This window comes from Camarhynchus parvulus, chromosome 4 (assembly GCF_901933205.1).
Source record: "Camarhynchus parvulus chromosome 4, STF_HiC, whole genome shotgun sequence".
Lineage (NCBI taxonomy): Eukaryota > Metazoa > Chordata > Aves > Passeriformes > Thraupidae > Camarhynchus > Camarhynchus parvulus.
The window spans coordinates 18,664,947-18,685,474 of NC_044574.1; the positions used below are offsets into that span (position 1 = coordinate 18,664,947).

At 43.8% G+C, this 20,528-nt stretch overlaps 1 protein-coding gene across 1 annotated transcript; it reads right to left on the reverse strand.

Annotated features, from left to right (window-relative positions):
* Window positions 1-401: 401 nt before the first annotated feature.
* Window positions 402-19,875, reverse strand: LGI2 (leucine rich repeat LGI family member 2). The gene is made up of 8 exons (XM_030948204.1): window positions 19,685-19,875; window positions 19,530-19,601; window positions 16,635-16,706; window positions 13,430-13,501; window positions 12,784-12,855; window positions 11,558-11,727; window positions 6,741-6,905; window positions 402-4,272 (listed from the first exon to the last, which is right to left on the reverse strand). The coding sequence occupies exons 1-8, from the start codon at window positions 19,873-19,875 to the stop codon at window positions 3,455-3,457; spliced, it is 1,632 nt and encodes a 543-aa protein (XP_030804064.1). The 3' UTR covers window positions 402-3,454.
* Window positions 19,876-20,528: the final 653 nt, after the last annotated feature.

Consider the following 20,528-nt stretch of genomic DNA (forward strand, 5'->3'; position numbering starts at 1 on the left):
AATGAAACTCGCAGCAATAGCTGCTTTACTTACTTGCTAACACTAGATGGGGTGTAAGGAAAGAGTGAAGGGGAAAATCAGGGAACAGCAAAACCTTGGAAGTCCAAACTATCTCAGGCACAGAAGAAAGATTTAACTAATCTGAGCATGGCTTTCTCCACCTTGTCAAAAGCCATACCCGGTCATAAATAGGCAGGGACCCGTTTTCCCACCCTGTCCATTCCTCAGGCAGTGTGGAACCTCACAACATGGATATTTTAACATGTGTGACACACCACTATTAGTCACATTAACTACATTTTATTCATATACTGAAAGAGTACATACACATGTCAGTAGCATAGATTGCATCAGCTTCTCTTTACTAAAAAAAGCTCAATGTATATACAACCTTCCTGCTGTAGCTAGTGCATATTAAATCAATGCTTATACAAACTAATGAACTTTACATAGATTTATGTATTTTAGAATACATTAAAAATTATCAGTGGCATGTTCTGTTATCCTTTTTCACTGTCCTGATGGTCTAACATTTCAATGAATTATGGATATGCATATTTTATTTACCATTCAAAACAAATTCTATTACAAAATATAGGGAATGGAGGCAAGCCCGTGGTTGCATTTGGAAAGGCAGAAAGGATTTTCAATGATTAGCAAGTTCAGTTTTTATGCCTGCATCCTGCAGCAGAACAAGGCTCTTCTTGAAGTCTTGCCTTTGTTTATTCCTATGAAAAGTACCATAACCTTTTCTTAATTCAACTGGTGCTTTTTGTCCTCCCTCTTAGCTGCTGTGACCTCCTGTGCATGAGCTCAGCAGAGCAGGCAGGCCAGTGTCTGGCTCCAGGCTCTTCCTGAGGCTGGGAGGGATGCTGAGCTGGGCTTTCTGACCAACCAACACAGCTACTCAACAGAAGCAGCAGCCTGCCTGCAGAATTAATTTCCCTCACTCTCTTCTTCTGGTCCCATGTGAATGAGCTAGACCCCTGTAGATCACTTTATCCTCTTTATTAAGCCTGTCTCTGCAGATACCATTTTAATTTAATCCAACTTGATAGCCAAGTCTCAAAATCCCCTTGGCTCTTGAAACAGTACAATCTCCTGGTATTCAATACACAAGCCTTTTTCCAGCATCCTCTTGCTTCCCTTCAAGGATCCAATTTCTCTAAACTAGCTTTTCACTCTGACTGATGCCCCTTCTTGAGTGACTAGAACTCACAGTTGAGCCCTAAAAGTAAGTGCTGGTGCACTGAGAAATGCCACCCTCATCAGAATATCTAACTCTAGTGAAACTTGCATGCTTGACAGAAAAGCAATACGAAATGCTTTCCTACAACATAGGCTAAATAAACGTTGCTTGCCAGCCATATCCGCTTTAAAAAGTAAACTGGTAATGTAGTAAGAAGTTGCATTCACTGGCAGACATGAGTATCTTTGTTTTGTCAGATTTCTTAGCTTAATCCTAGGAGAGGTATTGCTAAACCCTACTGCAGAGCATTGGTTTACATCTACTGAACCACTGGTACTGACACCACACGGATTTGGCAGGCAGCACTCAGTATCTCAGAGGGTGGGATGGACCAGGTGGCCAGTGTAGCTAAAAACAAAACCAGGCTGAACAACTCTGTAGGAAAAAAACTCCTAACACATAATTGAAAATCAGGATGAGTTATGACATCAGGCCAGTAATAACTTCATTTCATAGCAGAGAGGCAAAAGCTGGGGACAACTGTGACATTCCAGGTCACTGGTAGGTTATGGCTCCTCATGGGAGTTCTTATACATAATCCTCTTCTGCAGCACACTTCACACCCTGGATATTGGAAAGCCTATGAGAACATCTCTGTTTGTGATTATAGGCCATGTCTTATGTGCCCAGGGGAAAAATGTCAAACTCACTCAGCAGAAGGATGGAGAGATAGGCCTAAGTATGATGGAATAAAGGACAGTTTGCTTTGCTCCTCCTGCTTTATGCAAAACCTCCCTATTATCCAAGGCAGCAGTGCAACAACAAGACATGAAAAACAACCTAGCAGATTAAGTGGTTTGGAAACTTAAAGAAATATCTTGTGTAATTGAAAAAGCAAGAGCTCTGATACACAATTTTGTTGGGTAAGGGGTGCAAAGACCCTTTCCTGGAAAACAGTCCCTTGCTGTTATCTTGAGAGAGGCTCTGTGTGCCAGGATTGCCCTATTTAGGATAATTGAATGGCTTGGTCTGTAACCACCCAAAACACCAGTGAAGCACAGTCTGTCCACTGCTCCTCTTTAACCTTCAATGGATTGGCAACTTGGCAATAGCCTGGACTCACCCAGTGGAAATCCTTCTTGGAGGCAGGATCAGCTCCAGTCTGAAACAGCTGCAACAGCTTGGTTTCAGATGACTTGGTGATACTGAAGTCACAGTTAGACCCTAGGCAGAAGGAGGATTTCCCAAATACAACTTAGATGTCCCAAAGCTGAATTTATTGCTAATGAGCTGTGCTGTGGGGGGAAACACTTGACAAAAAATCACCTCACTGAGTACAGAGGAGCTACAACATGGAGTGCATCAATTTTAATATGTGTTTCAGGCAAAGCTTAAGCCCTGCCTTCTGGAATGAGAGCTCACAACAGAATAACATGTTAAACACCCAGAATCTACTGGGAATCATCAGGAAAAGTAGGAATTAGGGCAAAATGGAATGGATACCTGGAATACCCATTAAAACAGAGAATGGGTGCTACTTGTAGTTGATTTCTTCATGGCATTATGCAGACCTCTGATATTTTCTGTCTGAATTAACTTGCTAAGATCTCACAGTCCTGAAGAGACACACTCTTCCTAGCTACCCATTTACTGTGGGCTGGGCTACTTGTTAGGCACAATTTATTGCTGAAAAAATAAATAATGGTAGAAAAATGGCGATAGATTTTGACTCTCCCTTCAGTCTGCAATGAATTATAATGATGTCTTGGATTTACTGTGAACCAGAAAGAAAGATTTTGAAGAGAGAACTCAGTGTATTCTGGAATGTTCCTGTTTGCTTTTACAATTCATCAGCAACCACGAAGAACAAGCTCTAATATTAAAACTTACACTACTAAAATGTTACTTTAGGAGTCAAGATCATTTTTATGCTTTGTATGGCTCACTCTTCATTTTCTTTATGAGATGTTCAACTCAAGGGAGTTTTCTGGATTAAATTTAGATAATTTTCTTAGATGTCAACATTAATTCTAATGCACTGCACTCCTCTTTGAATGACTGCAGATTGCAAAGCGTCTTTGAAAAAGGATAAAATGGACATGTCATGCAGTAACCAAGTAAATGCAGTCCCTGATTAATATGCAAGTTTGAAAAGTTCAGAAAATGTCATCATACTCCATAGGTGCACCTTGTTTTTGGAAAGGTCTCTTTTCATTTTGTTTGTGTATAAATGTCATTCTACATAAATTTCACTCTAGCAGCTTTTCATAAACTCAAGTCGATGATGATATGTTCAAATATTTGAGTGTTTCCTTTAAAACTAGAGGCAAAGAAAAAATCTCTTCGATCTGTTGACACAGCTGTGAAAGACCGTGGTGCTTGCACGTAGATTTCTTTAAATAATCTGAATATCTTCTTTTCACCATCCCACTGGTAAATCTGGGAGAAGGTATAGTCACTTCCCAAGGCTAGGTAATAATTGTTCTTGAAGGAGAAAGGCTGCAGTGTCATGGCTCCTCGGGACGGAAGAGCCTGTATCTCCACAAACTGTTTGCTATTCCATTTCATAACTCTGGAGTCACCAATGAATCTTGTGAGTGTGATGTAAAGGTCATCTTGTATCCTGAAACTCTTCACAGCCAAGACATCTTCCATGTTGGGGATTTCACTGTGGGGGACAAACTTTTTGGAGGCTTTGTTCCACTGGAGTATAATGGGCACCTGGGAACGGCTGGAGAGGATTAGATGTGATTTCCCGTCTATATCGAGAAACTCAGCATCAGTGTCCCTGAACCACTCGTGAAGAGACTGATATGAATAAAATCCTTTGTTATTCCACTTATACACTGTTGACAAACCTGCTTTAGAGCTATCTGCTATGACAAAAAACATTTCACTGTCTATCTCAAAAAGCTCTATATCATTTGGCTTGGAGATGCGAGATACTTCAATATCCTGGAATTTGACAAACTTCGTCCAGCTTTCATCAAACTTGTAAATGTGTGAGCCACCAAAGAGCTGTGCCACCACCACAAAGACTTGGTCACCAACGAGAATGGCTTTACATCCCACTATAGACTGACCTATTGCCCAAAGAAAGAAAACAGAACAACACATGTATTAGCACAGCACAAACCATGCTTTACACCACAGACATTATTACCAAATCACCCCTTCCCTTTTTAAACCTGCACCATCTCATAATTTTGTTTTCTGCTATATGCCATCAGAGCGTCTTTTCAAGCTTTTTGCTTCCCAGTAACTAGAGAGGTTACTTGTCCCACCCTGTAATGTGTGCAAGTATGATGCATCATAAAATGCTGATTCCTTTTTTTTGCAAAATACTTTTTATTTCTCTGTTTGTTCAAACACATGGTCCCTAGTATCCAAAACAATTATTTAAGCTAAATGTTATTATTTTAAAATGACAAGAGTTTTTATCTTGCCATTCATCAGATATCTGAAATTCTCCTATTCTTGTAATGTCTTTCTATCTTAACTAGAAATTGAAATATAGTATATTTTTCTTGCTCCAGAAGGGTTAGAGTCAGCTTTTTGCTACTGTACATAGAAATATTGATGCACCTTGTGGATATATCACCTGACAGCAGGATGAAAAAGATAAATATAACTCTGTAGTTTGTGGGAGGTATTCTTGAGATTTTGTTAAATAGAAATATCTAGCAATATTGCAGTTGCCAGGTAGATCAAATCAGGTTATGGTCTGTCTTTAGAATGTCAAGTTACACTAAACAAGAACCACCTCAAAAAAGTAATGGTGAGACTATTACAATAGGTGTTGTTCGAAGCAGAGAGGAATTCACAGAGGAATTCCTCTGGGAAGCACACAGTTTAAGTAGAACTATAGCTGCACAAGCTCCCCAATGCATCCTTGGTCACTCACTACAGGAGATTTACCCGGGCTCCTCTGCTGGTCCCCTACCTGTGGTTTTCAGAGCTGGCCTGGGATGACCTGCCACCCTCCCAGTGTAGGAGGGCTGGGAGTACCTTCAGCTCAAGTACAGCAAGGGATCTGCAGCACAGACATGAATGGTCGAGCTGATCATCCAGGCTCCTTCTGATCTAACTCACTCAAAACACAAACTCCAGAAGAGCTTTCACCTGTCTCCTTCTGCAGAGGACAGCAATGCTTTTCTCTTCATGTTCACTGTAAAGGCAACCTTGATAACTACCTCAGCTCCATAAGCCCATGTTGTAAAGAGCTAAATTTAGATATCCAAATGCCAAGCATATGGTAAGTAGTGAAATTCTCTGTGGAGCTGGCTCCAGAGCTCTACAAAACACTCTTCAGGCTCTGCAGGAGGCTCTTTATGCGCCTGTGTCCCCTGGCAAAAAATCAGGCTCACATACATTTCAGAGTCCAGAGCTCAAGCTCAGACATTCCAGGAGCAAACTCTGGGTATGGAGCTAGGACACAAGTCTCTTGCAGAAATGTCTCCTGATCAAATCATTCAGAGGAAGGTGAAATACACCTGGAAGCGTATATCTAATGTTTGCTATCTTTGCAAATGAGTCAAATTCTCAATTTCATTTCTAGAGTTTTCCTAGGGCTCAGCTAGCTCTCTCTGGGCTGTTGACTTCTCAGTTTACATCCCTGGTATATATTTTACCCTAATCTACCAAAACGCAATGAAACCTAAAAAAGCAACATTTTTCATTTCCAAAATTTCCTGACTGAGGGGTAGCTTCCTGTAAGATTTTGTTAGTGACATACTGAGCTGATCTGAGGAGGAAAGTGCTTGCTGCCTTTCTAGAATTCCACATCAGAGGAGGACACAGCATACTCATAATTTAGCTCCTGAGTATTCAAAACCACTGGCTTGAAGTATCTGGGAAATCAGGCAGCAGATAACAACTTCGAAGACTCTGTCTCTGCTGTCATGGTGTGACTGAGCACCACAAGTGTTGGTTAGGGACAGAACGGTTGTTAGGAAATCAGCATTAGAACATCACCTGCCATCCACACAGGCCTTTTGTTTGATCAGTAATCTGGCCAAGATGCTAATTGAGCATATTTGTAAATTGAAAGTAAATGGTGAAGCTTTACAGCATATCTCTTTAGATAACAATCACAGTTTAAATATTTCTGTCATTTTCAGCTGTCTTCCTGGTCAGCTCACCCTACAGGCATCCTTCGGACCTGTTTCCTCCTACATGAAATAGATTCTTTTTATATTTTGTTTGCAGGCACTTTGGCAAGAGCAAGTGCTCCTTCAGCTTCTGCTTTAACTTGCTGTGTGATTGAGGCAGTGAATGCTGAGCTGGGCCATGGTGTGACATTCATGGGAAGTGTTTGTGCCTTCAGAAAAATTTACAAGATTGGACAAAAAAAGCCTAGTTTGTGTACCACAGTAAGGTTAAATGTAGACATATTAACAAGATGCATTAATCCATGGAGTCACTCATGTCCAAACATCACTCACTTTAATCAGCCAAATTCAACAGAGATTCAGTACAAAACCCAATAACCTGAACCCATCTACAAATCTTATCCAGTTCATCAGTGAGTGGAATCCCAGTGTTCATGTACCTGTGATATTGTCATAACTCCTGAAATTCATTTCAATGTGATCCCACTCCAGCACCATGCAGTTCTCCATGCTGGGCTGTGCAATAGCTACAAACACATCATTCTTTGAGTTGAATGTATCCACTGAAACAGACTGGTAGGGCAAAATCTGGTGGACAACAAAATCTAGAAACATACATTTACAACAGTTAGGATGCATCCTTGCTGGAAACACAGAGTGGTCACTGATTAGAATGATGTACACTGAAAAATGAGTGAAATACTCTTGATTTTGTATAACACTATCATGGAAGTAGCAGTACTCATGTTAGGCACACACCAACAGGAAAGTGTCTCCTGCTTTAGGAATCATGAACTGTCCTCTGCAAATGTATTTGTCAAGGACATCAAATATGTAAATAGCGAAATAATTCAGATTTTCCAGCCAGGCTGGCTACTATCAATGAAATAGAGAAGTCTCTTTCCCCACAGCTGGAAGCTGCTCTCCCGTCAAGTGAAATGGCCTTGCTAGAATCACATTCAAGCTGAGAGACAGCAACTACCAGCTGAAGTCCAATAACTTCTTAAGTCATGCAAATTTAATCACCAGCAATTTGTGTTATGCTAAACCAGGCAGAAAGTGAAATGATATCTGAAGTTTGCCCGGGGATAACCCCATTTTGCCTAGACCATAGACAAAATGGTGTAATCAAAAACTCAGTTAACATAATGTTTTATGGGGCATTATAATGTAGTTTAGGCATAAAATACAACCAACCTGAAAATTACTATCCAGTGGAAAACTTATACTAGACAATAAGACAGAGAAATTAGAGCAACCTGTAAAGATTAGGAGTGTAACTCCAGAATTAAGGACTTTTTTTCTCAAAAATTTAGTGCCTTTGTAGACTTAACCTGAAAATTCACCCTGGGGTACATCGGCAGTCACCACAGAGCCAGTGTGGGGCAAAGTGAGGAGACTTGGGTCTGAACTGGACATTTGACCAGACAGCTGTGCAAGATCTCTATTATCAGGAAAGAAAAAATGGTTTAGCAGAGCTGAAAAAGCACTCAGGTCTAAAATGTGGTCACAGGCTTGCACTGAAGTAACGTATGGATATAGATATATAGAAAAGAAAAGGCATCTTCCCTATGATGGCATTTCTGTGCAGAACCACACACTGCTCTGCTTTGAGCTCCATTTGCTACACGCCTTCACCATGCACTCCTATGCTGGAAGAGCCTGAGCATCCAGGGATTTTGGTGAAATGGTAATTAAGTCCTCACTCGAGTCCCTTATTTTGGTGCATTATGAAATAATTGCTTCTGAATGAAGAACCCTCTGTTTCTGCATGCTTGAAAGCCTTGCCCTTGAGGAGTTACACTTGTGGAGAATAAAGATAGATGACTACCATTAAACAAACAGAGCAGACTCCACAGCTGTGAAAGAAATGACAGTCTTCATTCTTCGAGGGACTATTATAAATAGAGCTTGGGCTTGGTTCATAAATGCTGGTAGGCAAACAAGAAAGTTTTCTTCATTCTCACTGGGAAACTAAAAGGGCTAGGGAAAACTGACACTGAAGTATGCAAAAAGTAAAAGTAACTGACCAGTTATAAAAGGATGGAGCAGGAGCAGATACAGTCACACAAAATAAAAATATTTTTTAAAACTTGAGGAAAAGAAAAACCCAGAAAGCTAATCCTGAAAAGATAGCTCTTGAAATCTGAACAGTTGTGAAACCCTTTGGGGGAATCTGTGAATTGAAACAAACCAGTCTGTATGTGAAAATGGGTAGGGAAATCATTTTGTAATCAGCAAAAAGCAATAAAAAATGCTGGTTTTAGCACCAGCTGGGAATACCAGACTGTAATGTAGAAGAGGGTTACACAGTGAAAGTTGCTGCCACATCACGGTTGCAAAAAATTCTAACACAGTAAATACAGGACTGGGGGAGGAGCCCTTTCCCAATATCTTTAAGCTGGATTCCCTGGATGGGAGAGGGCAGAGGACACAGCCCGTGTGTTCCCCCTGTGCTGCTGGCTGCATGAGCTGTCCCTCTCTGCCTCCCACCCAACACACAGTTTGCTCTCCCTGTCTCAAGACACGTGGTTTTCATGCTGTTTTCTGCTGGCTGAGAGTGGGGAGGTCCCCCTGAGCTCCACTCACTTACTGCACCTCTGCTCCCTCTGTGGTTGAACTGGCATCATGGTGGCACAGGTGAGGGGCCCAACTCTTTTAGTGGGATGATTTTCCTTCTGGCAGCCCTTGCTCAGGCTGATGCCAGCACACAGGAGCACTGATGCCAACACAGGAGAGGAAGAGAGTGCAGAGAACATTAGAGGACACCAAAGAAAAATGAAAGTGATGGTCTGTTTGGGCAGCTGCTCCAAAACTGTATCCTGCCATTCAGTCCCACTCTCCTCACATCCCTTCTTCCCTGCAGTGGACACATCTGCTCTAGGTGAGGCTACCCAGGACCTGGGTGTGCCAGCAGGGAGTGTTAACCATCCCTTCCCTTCTCCCACCACAGGAGATCTCCAGCAAAGGAGCAAGAATGGGACAGTACCTATTAATATGCAAACTGCCTCCCTTCCAGACAGCAGGGAAGGAGAAGACCACCTCCAGAAGACAATCCCAGCTAGGTAAAGAAAGGGGAAAACAAGCTTCTAAAGCTCAGTGAGATGATCCCTGCCTGCAGATCGGAGCAAAGCAGCTCCCAGGCATGCACATGGCCTGTTTCCAGTGTTTCCAGTGGCTGTGGGAGCCCCAAGGCCTGTTTTCCAGTCTCCTGAAAGTGAGCTACATGTTTCCCTGTGGTGCCCACAGCCACAGGACAGCCCCCTCACACACTGTTGAGGAAGAAAGACAAGAAATAAAGTGAAATGGCTTAACCTGCTTTCATGATGCAAGCACTGAGAAATGGAAAAGACAGAGGCTGTCACAAAAAGAGTTAAAATGCAGGTCACCAATGCTGTCAATCACTTTCTCTGTGGAGAAGTAACAGGACCATTTTGTTCTTTGCCTTTTTATTTTAAATTTGGCAGCACCTCTTTCCATCTCTCCTGTTACCATTGTAGCAGTTCAGCTGATGCAATGAGCTGACTGGGCCAACAAGACACATATTTTACCAAGCAAACTGCTTTGTTACTACATCCTGCACCAAGTCATGCTCAACACAGAGTACTGGAGACCAGAAATGATGGAAAGTCTGATCCCAGCTGGCGAAGGAGGGAAATACTGTACTAAAAACTAACATGAATGGAAGAGTTTTGCAGAGCCCTGCCCACCACTGGCTGGGAAAGGAGAATACACCTACAGTGTGTATTCTAACCCTGTGACTAATCTATCCTCAAGGAAGGAATATGGGCATATTTACACTCCCTTTGGATCTGGGGGAGGCAATAGCGGAGAGGGAGAAATCAGCAGTGGCCTGACACCACAAACCACCAAGGTCATACAGAACAGAGTATGACAGCCATATGCTGGGCTGTGGGAGCTTCTCTGAGGGCATCTGAGCAAATATTCAGCTGGGCAATCCTTGCCCCATGGAATGCCTTCAGTTCCCACAAACTCTGCAGCACATGGAGTTAGATTTATGCTTGGTGTAATTTCACCTACAGCAGATAAAGGGACAATGGAGCAACTTTACAGTGTCTAGGTACGAAAAAGTGACAGAGGGCTGATAGGTCAGGATAGGTTTGAGGACTGGGTAAGGCTTTCTCTTGTGCACTGTTAGTGCTACACAATGGCTTAAACCAGACTGCAATGAAATAAAGCTCCTTTTACTTTGCATTGTTGTGTCTCAGTGATTCAGCAGACGTAGGAATGTAACTTTGGTGCTGTTCTAAACTTCATTGCTCTCCTGTGTTTGACATTCTTTTATGCAGCAGGTTATTGCACTTTACCTCTACTGCTCTTCTCATATAATTTTGAATTCTGAGTTCATTCTCTTTTCCTTCACATATTGTCATCAAAGCACCTTTCACACCTTTTCCTGAAATTTCATTTTACATTACTAGTAATCACCTTTTCTCTTGTCTTTTAATAATAATGACTGACTTGATGACAGATGAGAACTTGCACACCTTTGATATTACTGTCTAGCAAAAAGGCAGAGCGCTGACATCCTATTCAAAGAAGATGAAAAACAATACCCGCGGCTGATATTTCCAGTTATATGATGTGACTACATTTAAAGATCAGTAACTGCAGCAGTTTTGGCATAACATATAAGCATAACCACATGCAAATTTCTCTTTGCTCCCTTCAGCATGCTTTACATTACCTTAAAAAATAAAAAATCAAGATCCTAGACAAGACAGTAGTTAGAATATTATTGGACTTTTCTCTTCAACTTAATGGAGTTCTGTGAAGAACTTCTGGCACTACTGCCACCATCTTTGATGCTAATAAATAATGATTTATCAAATAAAGGTAATGGCTATAGCCACATTTTTGAACTTATTTTCATTGCTTTCTGTGAAATACAGAGATTTTGGGAAACTCATCTGCCATAACTATATGGCTTTATTCCAGATAATAGAAAGCATTCTGTGATGAAAATTAAGCCACAAATTGAGTCATAATCAAGTCTTTTGGAATATGAATAGGCAGAGCTTTTCTCCCATTATCACTTAATCCAAATAAGAACTCAGTACGTACTTTGGCATCTAAATGTAATTTTCCCATTTTGTAAGTTGTTCTAGTACTTGGAAGTGCTTTGTATGTAACCCTTTCCTCCCCCCACGTCATGCTCATAGAAGTGAAAGGGTATCATCTAAACTTCTGATATTTAACCATTTGTAGTGTGCTTAGAAATATACATTCTGAATACCTGTAGTGGTGCATTCATAATCAAAACTTGTCACATCATTTAACTTCTTATCCTGATATTCTGCTGGACCAATACACAGGACATCAGAAACAGTGGAATTTGTCATCTTTAACCACAAAAACAACCACTTGGCTTTGCAGTCACACTCAAATTTATTTCCCCTTAAATCTCTAAAAAAACACACAGAAATAAACATATTTGAAAATGTTGATAGCAATATGAGTGCTACAGAACTCTCATCAGCTTGACATGCTGAATTTCAAAATATCTGCGTATCCTTGAATTGTTCTGAACTGAAAGCAGGGAAGTTTCTTAAGTTTTATCAGGAATCCTTTATCATGAGCTCTCTTTCACTGGGTTTTTTGAAAAACCATTGCATTCTATGGTCATATATAATCATAGTAATGGAGCACTTGTGATTCATGTGTAAAGTCACTTTTTTGGTAAGCTTTCATAGGATGACGACTGTAATGTAACACATCCTGACATTCAGGTTGCCTGCTGCAGGCCTCCCTTGCACCATTTACCACTGACATAGAGAATTCCCCTTCCTTCACTGAACTGTTCCAGTGCTGCTGGTTGGCAGAGCAGCCTTGCAGACATAAAACACAGATGGAAGACTTGCATTTTTTATATCGCTGCTGAGGTAGAGTCAATTTAGCTTCTTCTTGCTCATGTATGTGCAATTTCAGCACTGTACTTGTTCTTTGATCCTTTGGCAATTTCTGTGGCTTATGATTTTACTTTGCTGTTTGAAAGAGCCAGGCCCAAAGTAGGGGAATCCTAGGTACACAGGGAAATGCTGACAGAATGTCAGCAAGGTGCTACAACTGCACAGAAACAAGGAAAAGAAGCTTTTTTTTTTAACTAATCCCTTGTACTAAAATAATCTCAAGGAATATGCAACAATAATAGGAAAATATGTTCAGAGAAACTGTAATTTTAAAATTCATTGTCTCCCTGTCTCTAAAACACAATTTACAAGACATCAGAAAGAAGTACAATAACACAAGCTATATACAGCATCACGAGAAGCAACAGTGATTTAAGAAATAGCAGTTACTTTAGAAGGGTCTATCAAGCAAACAATTCTACAATGCAAAACAGCTGGAACAAAAAAATACAAATTTTTTTTCTGTTTAGGTACCAGATACAGCACCACACACCCAGAACCTAAAACTGAGAGCAAGAGTGACAGAAGCAGTAGAAAGATTCTCATTACTTACAGTTCAATTAAAGAATCTAAATCACTGAAGACATCCCTTGGCAAAGCTTTGAGATGGTTATTTGCCAACGAACTAGAAAAGAAAATGCGAGCTTAGTACCACTGCTATCTCTTACCTTGCAATTCTTACCAAGTCTGAGCTCACTTACAGGTTGTTAATTATCCAGTACTGTCCAGCCACTGGCACTGTTAGAAGTTACCAGGAACAGGCATTAATTATTCTCATTCAAGAATGGAGATTGCTTGAAGTTCACATGAAAATAAAATATTTAAAGCTTTTTTTTTTTTTTTTTGCCCAGGTGCAAATGTAACCCACAGAGCAATCACTGAGCACACTGGAAAGAAGCAGGAATGTTAATCAAGAGTAGGCAGTGTGGTGGTGCTGGTGGTACCAGCCCAGCACTGCGGGTACCAGGGGGATCCCAGACCCAGCTGTGCCTGCTCACAGGCAGCCCAACATGTAGCAGTGCTGCCCAGGCAAGAATTGCTCTAAGGATGGTTCTTAATTTATGGAAAGCATGTTGTTGACAGCAGGAAGAAACTGACACAGAGGGAAGAGAAGTTTTCTGTGTAGCAGGAAAACCAGTGGTCTCCCAGGAGAGTTTTATTCAATTAGAAATTACTTTATCAAATGTTAAATAACTTACAGATGAGTCAGGTCACGAAGGCCACGAAATGCATTTCTTGAAATGGTTTCAATTTTGTTTCCTTCAATAAATCTAGGCAAAAAAAGAAGTATTTTAAAATACTTTGAATAACATTATTATTAGCATCACCGCGCTTTAAACTATGGTTGCCAGATGCAGCATATTTCTGGGCAGCTCCTTCAGACTGAAAAGTCTCAGTGGAGCTGCTCATGTTCCCTTTTCCCCTTTCCTTGGGCAGACTGCAAGGAACAATGCAAGTACCTGGCATCACAAGGGATGGTACATGACACAAATGCCCAGCAGAAATGGAATAAAGTGAACAAGGCAAAAAAAGTATTCCTCTCTTGGTAATCCTCACAGGATATGTTGTGTGAGGCAAGAGTCCTGTGTAGGAGAGCCTCCTGAGGCAGACTTTAGAAGCTGAAGTCCTACCTTCCCCTCTCCCAAATCAGCAGCATTTCCAAACCAGCAGGCAGCACAGAGGTGCCAGGGCTGCCCAGGCTGCAGAGCTGCTCTGATGGGTCCTGCTCCCGTGGCTGCACACACACACAGTGCCACCTCCGTGCCCACACAGCCCTGACTGGAACTGCACACGTTTGACACCCACACAGACGGGAAGACCACTGCCTTGGCTCAGTTCTGGCTGCCACAGTTCAGCTCTGTCCAGCTGGGACATCTCCCCTGCAGGCTGCCAGCTGCACACAAGTCATGACCCTGTGCACTGGGGGAATTATGGCAGGCACATATCGATTCCAGCAGCACCCTGCTCCTCCTGACTGCACGTCAGCATTTCAGCAAAGAGCTGATATTTGAGCATCTTGACCTCTGAGAACTTGAGGACACGTCCCCAAATACACCATGATCCCTGCAAAGTGATTGCAGCCAGGTGGCCATCAAGATATTGCATGGTACAGCTATACCTGGATGAAGACAACGATATGCTGACTTTATGAAAGGCTTATGAGATGAAAGTGCCTCCCTTATTCCTAAGCTCTGATTGCTCTGCAGAGAAGTTAGAGGGAAAATGCTATATTACAAGGTCTCTTCTCAAGAAAGTGATAATGGGAATGCAGGAGATGACAAGTGCTCTTGGTTCTGCAATTTAGGTGTAGGAAATATCCTTGATTAAGTGACTGGGACCCTGACTGCAGGCAAAGGGTGCAGATGAGAAAGTGTTGTGTCTACATGGGAGATGTCAGAAGCAGGTCAGCCTTTCAGAGCTGTGTGGAGCCACAAATTCAATCCACAAGAGCAGAGAGCCACCCTGCCTCCTGACACCCTCGCTGGCAGCTGGCACCCTTGCACAGCACCAGCTCAGTTCTCCATGCAAATAAACAAGGCTACACTGCACAAGCTGGGACTCAGGAATTTGCCAGATTCTTGAATCATCAAGCCTGGTCTCCAAGAAATGCTACTCTGGCAATTCCAAAATTCTGGGAATTCCTCCCATCTTTATCAGACCTGCCTTACCCAGACTGTACAGAGTCAGTTTCAGGGTGCACTGAATGCCATTATGAGTGCTGCAAGAGCAGCAGGACACAGCTGGAGATCTGTTATCTATGTATAGGTACCAGCTGTGGGTGCTCCCCAGCTGCTCTTTGGCCAGCAACTTTGGCCTTGTACACACAGACACTTGTCATTCCTGTTTGTCAGTCAGGTTTCCTTCTTCTCTACAAAGTCTGGTCCCTGGTAACTAAGAGACATGAGTTATGGAAACTTTACTGGTTTTACTGCATGGCCAAAGAAACAAAGCACAGGGAAAGGCCACTCACAGCCAGTTCCCAAAAGGTAGAGGGGTGATTTGCTGGGAAGAGGAAAAGCTCTATGCAATTGGCAGAAAAGGCAACCACAACCATTAACTGAGACCACTTGTTCAGCAGCTGAAGAATTTGAAACTGTAAGGCTTTACCAGTCTTCATCCTGCTCCCTGGCTTGCAGATGGTGCTCAGGGATGGAGTTTTGCCCTTTGGCCCTCTGAGGAGGGCAGGGTGTTTCATTCAGAAGGGATCTGGTTGCAGTCAGCAGTACAACCACCACGATGTGTGCTATGCTGCTAGGACAAGCCCATCAGCACTGGAAAGCAGGCTGCTAATGGTACAACAGAAAATGCTTTTCTTCCTTTTTACAAACTACTGCAAATAATTTTTTCACTGTAGACACAAGGAAAGGATTCAGCTACACAGATGTAGCTGAATCAGGGATTTTAGCATAAACCATTTACCATTAGCTGCAAATTCCATTGTTGTCTACTCCACATGTACCAGACTATTAACCCTGAATATACCCTATCATAATATCTATTTGCCTTCAAGATTTTAGCAAGAGTCAGTTTTATGACCATTGGTCTTTCTGTAAAAAGGACACATGTTTTCCACAGCTACATTTCAGCTTGGAAAGGTAGGTGGAATGAGGGTTTTTTCAGGCCATATTCATAGTTTCAAACACACCAGCTCATATGAGTAACACAGAGAAATGCTGTCCTTTGGTGTGTGAAGGGAGGACAGCCTTGTACCAGGGCTAATACTTTTTTTTAAATAAAAAAGGTTGAACTAAAAACTAAAAAAAAAAAAAAGGACCAGAAAAAGAAAGTATTGTAAAAATCACCTAAGTGAATGATATAAACAAAAGGAGAGTTAAATAATTAAAATAATAATATAAATAATTACAATAATTTATATTATATGAAATGTGTGTTTATACATTTATGTATTTATAATTAATTACATAAAGATTAATTCTATGGACATTAAATAGGGTATCAGAAAAAAGGCAAAGTAGGAGACAAAAGCTGGGAGAAGAGAAGCAGAATCAGGGTCGTTTAGGGCAGTACACCACTATTCTGCAATTCCTGCTCAGGCTGCCCATAGGTGCAAACAGGCTGCTCCACCTCTTGCCTGAGATTCAAATCCCCTTAACAGGGGTGGCACTGTTCTGGAAAGCCCAGGCAAGCTCTTGCTAAGCAATGCCTTTTTGGTGTGCTGTAATTGCACAGAGACACCTGGTATTCAAGGCATCTTTTAAAAATGCGCTGTAACATCTGAAAAATCGTCAGCCACCATAAAGAATATGTGCACAGGAGTGGAACATAAATCCTTCAGCTCCCCTGCTCTTGGGAATAATAGTAAAGACCAAGACTCTGCAGTAGGAGTCTTGGCAACTTATCAAAACATCTTTATTTATAAAGGACATAAAATACCAAACTTACAGGTATTCTAGATGGAAGAGACCAGCAAAGGCATCATCTCGTATAACAGTGAAGGAGTTGGAGTTCAGCAAGCTGAAAATGGAGAGCAGGCATTAGGAAAGCACATTAAAACTTGACACATTGGATTATGCCTGTTGTGTTTATTGCCCATGACCAAACTAATCTTACTGACCTGAGCTCATATCACCCCCCCAATGCAGCACACATAAAATACTGTAGAATGGTCTATGGAAAAAAAATAAAAGGCATTACATGATGGTAGTTAATGTCCACTACTCCCCAGGAAAAATGTGCCATTGACCTTGGCTAAATGTAACCTGGTCCTCAACTCAATGGTCCACTGAGCAGAACAAGCCATCATTAGATGGCAGGTCTGCTGAGTGTGGGCCCATCCACTCACCACCCCTCCAGCCCCGCTGACAACCTCTAAGAGTCCACCTGAGCAGCAATCCTCAGCTCCCAAGCACCAGCTCTCATTTATGCAGCCTCACTGGGCCAGCACTCACTCATTCCACGCTCCCAGGGGGATGCTCCCAGCCTGACCTGCAGACAGGGTACAGCCAGCAGCCAGGGAGGACAGCAGCCAGTTTGTCAGCTGGAACCACAGCCATGTCCAAACCATCGAGACAGAGAATCCAGCTGCAGTGCTGCCTCTTCCAGGAGCTGCCTTGCTCTACTCCTGTGTGAACTTCAGGGACAAATATGTCAGAGCTGCACCAGAGAGGCTGTCACCTGAGCCAGCATAAGAGAGCCAGGGAGAAGGAGGTGATGGAGGCTTTGCCAGCAGAGTTCATGCCTTGCTGTATTAAAGCACAACAGTGGACAGTCTCCAAAGGTTGATGTTCAAAGGCAGAGAGGGCAATCGCCTTTCAAGAAAACAGCAAAACTTCTAGTTTTGTCTAAAATATTAACACTACTCAGAAGAAATAATTTTTGGAAAATCTCAGAATTTTCCCTATGAATGAATATGTCTGCACTAATTGCTTTATTAGAGCAACTGATTAATCTTCCTTTTGTATGGTTTTAGGCATTTTACTAAAATTAATTTAGAAGACTAATGAACATGAAATGCAAACTTTCCCTGTGATCCCTGGATATTATGCTAATACTAGACAAATGCTCCTTAAATTATCCCAAAGAAATCTGACAAAGATGAAGACCACCATCAAAAAGAAATCCTTGCATTACTATTTTACTATGATTACTGCCACAGAAAACATTGTTCTGAGGTGCCCATGTGCTCAATTATGCATGCAGCTCTTTGTTATTTGTTATTTTTTCTGATGTTTTAAGGAGAAAGTTACAAATTACACTTAACAACAGAATTTGTGAGTGCCCGAGGTGGTGGTTACCACCTCTTGCTCCTACATCTGACTTACCACAAAAAGTGACATGAGCAACTTCTGCCTTCCTCAACAACCCACCTCTGCCCCACCACCCTACACACCCCAACATCTCCAGAAAATCTACGGCAGCTAAAGAAAAGGAACAATCATTTTCTGCTGTTCCTCCCTCTTCCTAGTATCACCATCCAAACCAAGCCAGATTCCCCCCAGCTCTAATTTTCGACCCACAGCTTCTTACCCATGGATTTCTCCCTTTCCTTCCCAGCTGGCACAGGTCACTGTTTGCCGCCATTTATTGGTGGGCAAGGTCCTCTGCTGGGGGCTCAGTACTGACCCCCAGCTCTCACAGAAACTTGGTTTTGGGAACAGCTTCACCCTAAAGGAGGTGAAGGCTTCCACCCCTTGCTTTGCCCACTTCCTCCCAGCATTTTGGAGTGCTGCTGCTCCTCCCAGTAGGAAGACAGGCCTTTGAGCCAAAGGAGATGGGGAGCCCAAGGAGAGGAGCCCCACCATCAGCTACCAGACACCTTTAGAGACCACCACTTGCTAAGACCACTTTTAACATCTAGTTATGTGGCAAGCACTCAGCCTGGGTTTCTGGCAGGCTTTGGATCTTTTTGCTGAATTTTTCTTTGCAGTGTGTCTTTGCCTGGGGGCTCAGTCAGTCCCTATGGGGTGCAGGTGTGGAGGGCCTGCCTGGTGTCAGGCATTCCAGACAGGCTGCACTGGGCTGGACAGGACACAGGCTGCTGCTCAGCCTTGCTGCAGACCGCCAGAAAACTGAGCATCCAGGCTCCCCAGGGGGCTGTACCGCAGTCTCTGTATCGTCCCTGCTGCCTCCCAGGACAGCTAAATTAAGCAAGTTTGCTCAAGCTCCTGGAGCAGGAGGCACACACCTAACTGCGACATGGGCACAACCAAGCAGCTTGCCCGGGTCAGGAAGGAGGGATGGATGGCTGCTAAGTGCAGGGAGCTAGAGCACTGTCTCCTGGACTGAGGAGAGCTGGGCCAGAAGGCATCTGAGGGGCCACCCTCCAAGTGGCACACTGAGTCTTGCTGCAGACAGCACCAGCACTGCACACACAGAGGATTCCCTCTGAAGTGTGTCCTGGCAGCCTCTGCTCACCCCATCGTGCCCACTATGTCACAAAGCCAGTGCAAGACTCCTGGGCACAAAGTGAGCAGGAGTGAGAGCCACCACACATAACTCTGGGGGACAAAAGTCAGCCTTAAACTTACTAAAGCTGAAGTTAAAAAAAAAAAAAAGGAGGAACTTAGGACATCATAAAACATTTTCCCGTCCTTTAGTAACTAAATACACATTTTATGAAGCGGTTTCTGAGCAGAAAATGCATCCCTGAGCGAAATGTTATGAAACAGCCGCTATACTGGGGGACTGTGCAAGCTGTCTTCTCCCGTTTTCTCCGCTTCTACAAGAGAGAGGGAACTCTATCCAGGAGAAACGGAGAGGCTCTATGCTTAAAGGGACTATTTAGGAGGAAGGGGTGAAGTGCTACTTGGCCGTGCTCCTTCCCAGTGCCATACTTACAGCAGCTGCAGGGAGGGCAGGTGGGAAAACATCCTGTCCTTGACTTCGGAGAAGGTCCCGTTGACCAGGCTCCTGGAAAAAGAGATGCCACCCATGAGGCGGGACGGCCCCGCAGCCCTGGCCGCCCGTGCCGCCCGTTCGGGCCCCGCACTCACAGGGAGCCCAGGCCGGCGGGCAGGCTGCGCGGCGCCCCCGCCGCCCCCACGCACAGCGCCGACTCCCGCCAGCAGCTGCAGGGCGGCCCGCAGCGCGGCGGCCGGCGCGGGGCGGCGGGCGGCGGCAGCGCCAGCAGGGCGGCGGCGGCGGCGGCGCAGAGCGCGGGCAGGAGCCGCAGCGGCACCGCCATCCCTCCCCTGCCGGCACCGCCGCTGCCCGCCGGCCGCTCCCGCCGCGCCCTGACATCAGCGCGGCGCCGCCTCCGCTGCGGCGCCGGGACGCGCAGGGAGGGGGGACCCGCGGGCGGGGCGAGGCGAGCGCGGCCGGGACACCGAGCCCTCCGCACCCCGCGGGGCCTTTGGCTTTAGTCCTGCGGGGAGGCGGAGGGCGCGGGTCGCCCCCGCTGGTAGCTCCAGAAAGTGCTCCCCCCGATTTCCTGGGGCAGCATCAGAGGTGCTGGAGCGCGTCCAGAGAAGGACAACGAAGCTGCTGAAGGGTTTGGAGCACCAGTCTTACGAGGAGAGGCTGAGGGAGCTGAGGGTGTTTACCCGGAGAAAAGGAGGCTCAGGGTGGGATTTATTGCTCTTTACATTTAACAGAAAGGAGATTCTAGAGGGATGGATGTAGTCTCTTTCCCCAGGTAATAAGTGACAGGACAAGAGGAAACGGCCTCAAGTTGCATCAGAAGAGGTTTAGATTGTTATGAGGCAAAGTTTCTTCACTGGAAGGGTTTTCAGGCATTGTAAGAGGCTGTCTGGGGAAGCGGTGGAATCACCATCCCTGGATGTGTTCAAGAAATCACAGAATCATGGAATGGTGAGGGTTGGAAGAGATCTTAAACAT

Coding starts and splice junctions, on each gene's coding strand:
- LGI2 (XM_030948204.1), bottom strand. CDS start 19,875: ATGGCGGTGCCGCTGCGGCTCCTGCCCGCGCTCTGCGCCGCCGCCGCC. Junction 19,602..19,684: donor CCCGCCGGCCTGGGCTCCCT/GTGAGTGCGGGG, acceptor CTCTTTTTCCAG/GAGCCTGGTCAACGGGACCT. Junction 13,502..16,634: donor CTCTTCCATCTAGAATACCT/GTAAGTTTGGTA, acceptor TTTTTTGCCTAG/ATTTATTGAAGGAAACAAAA.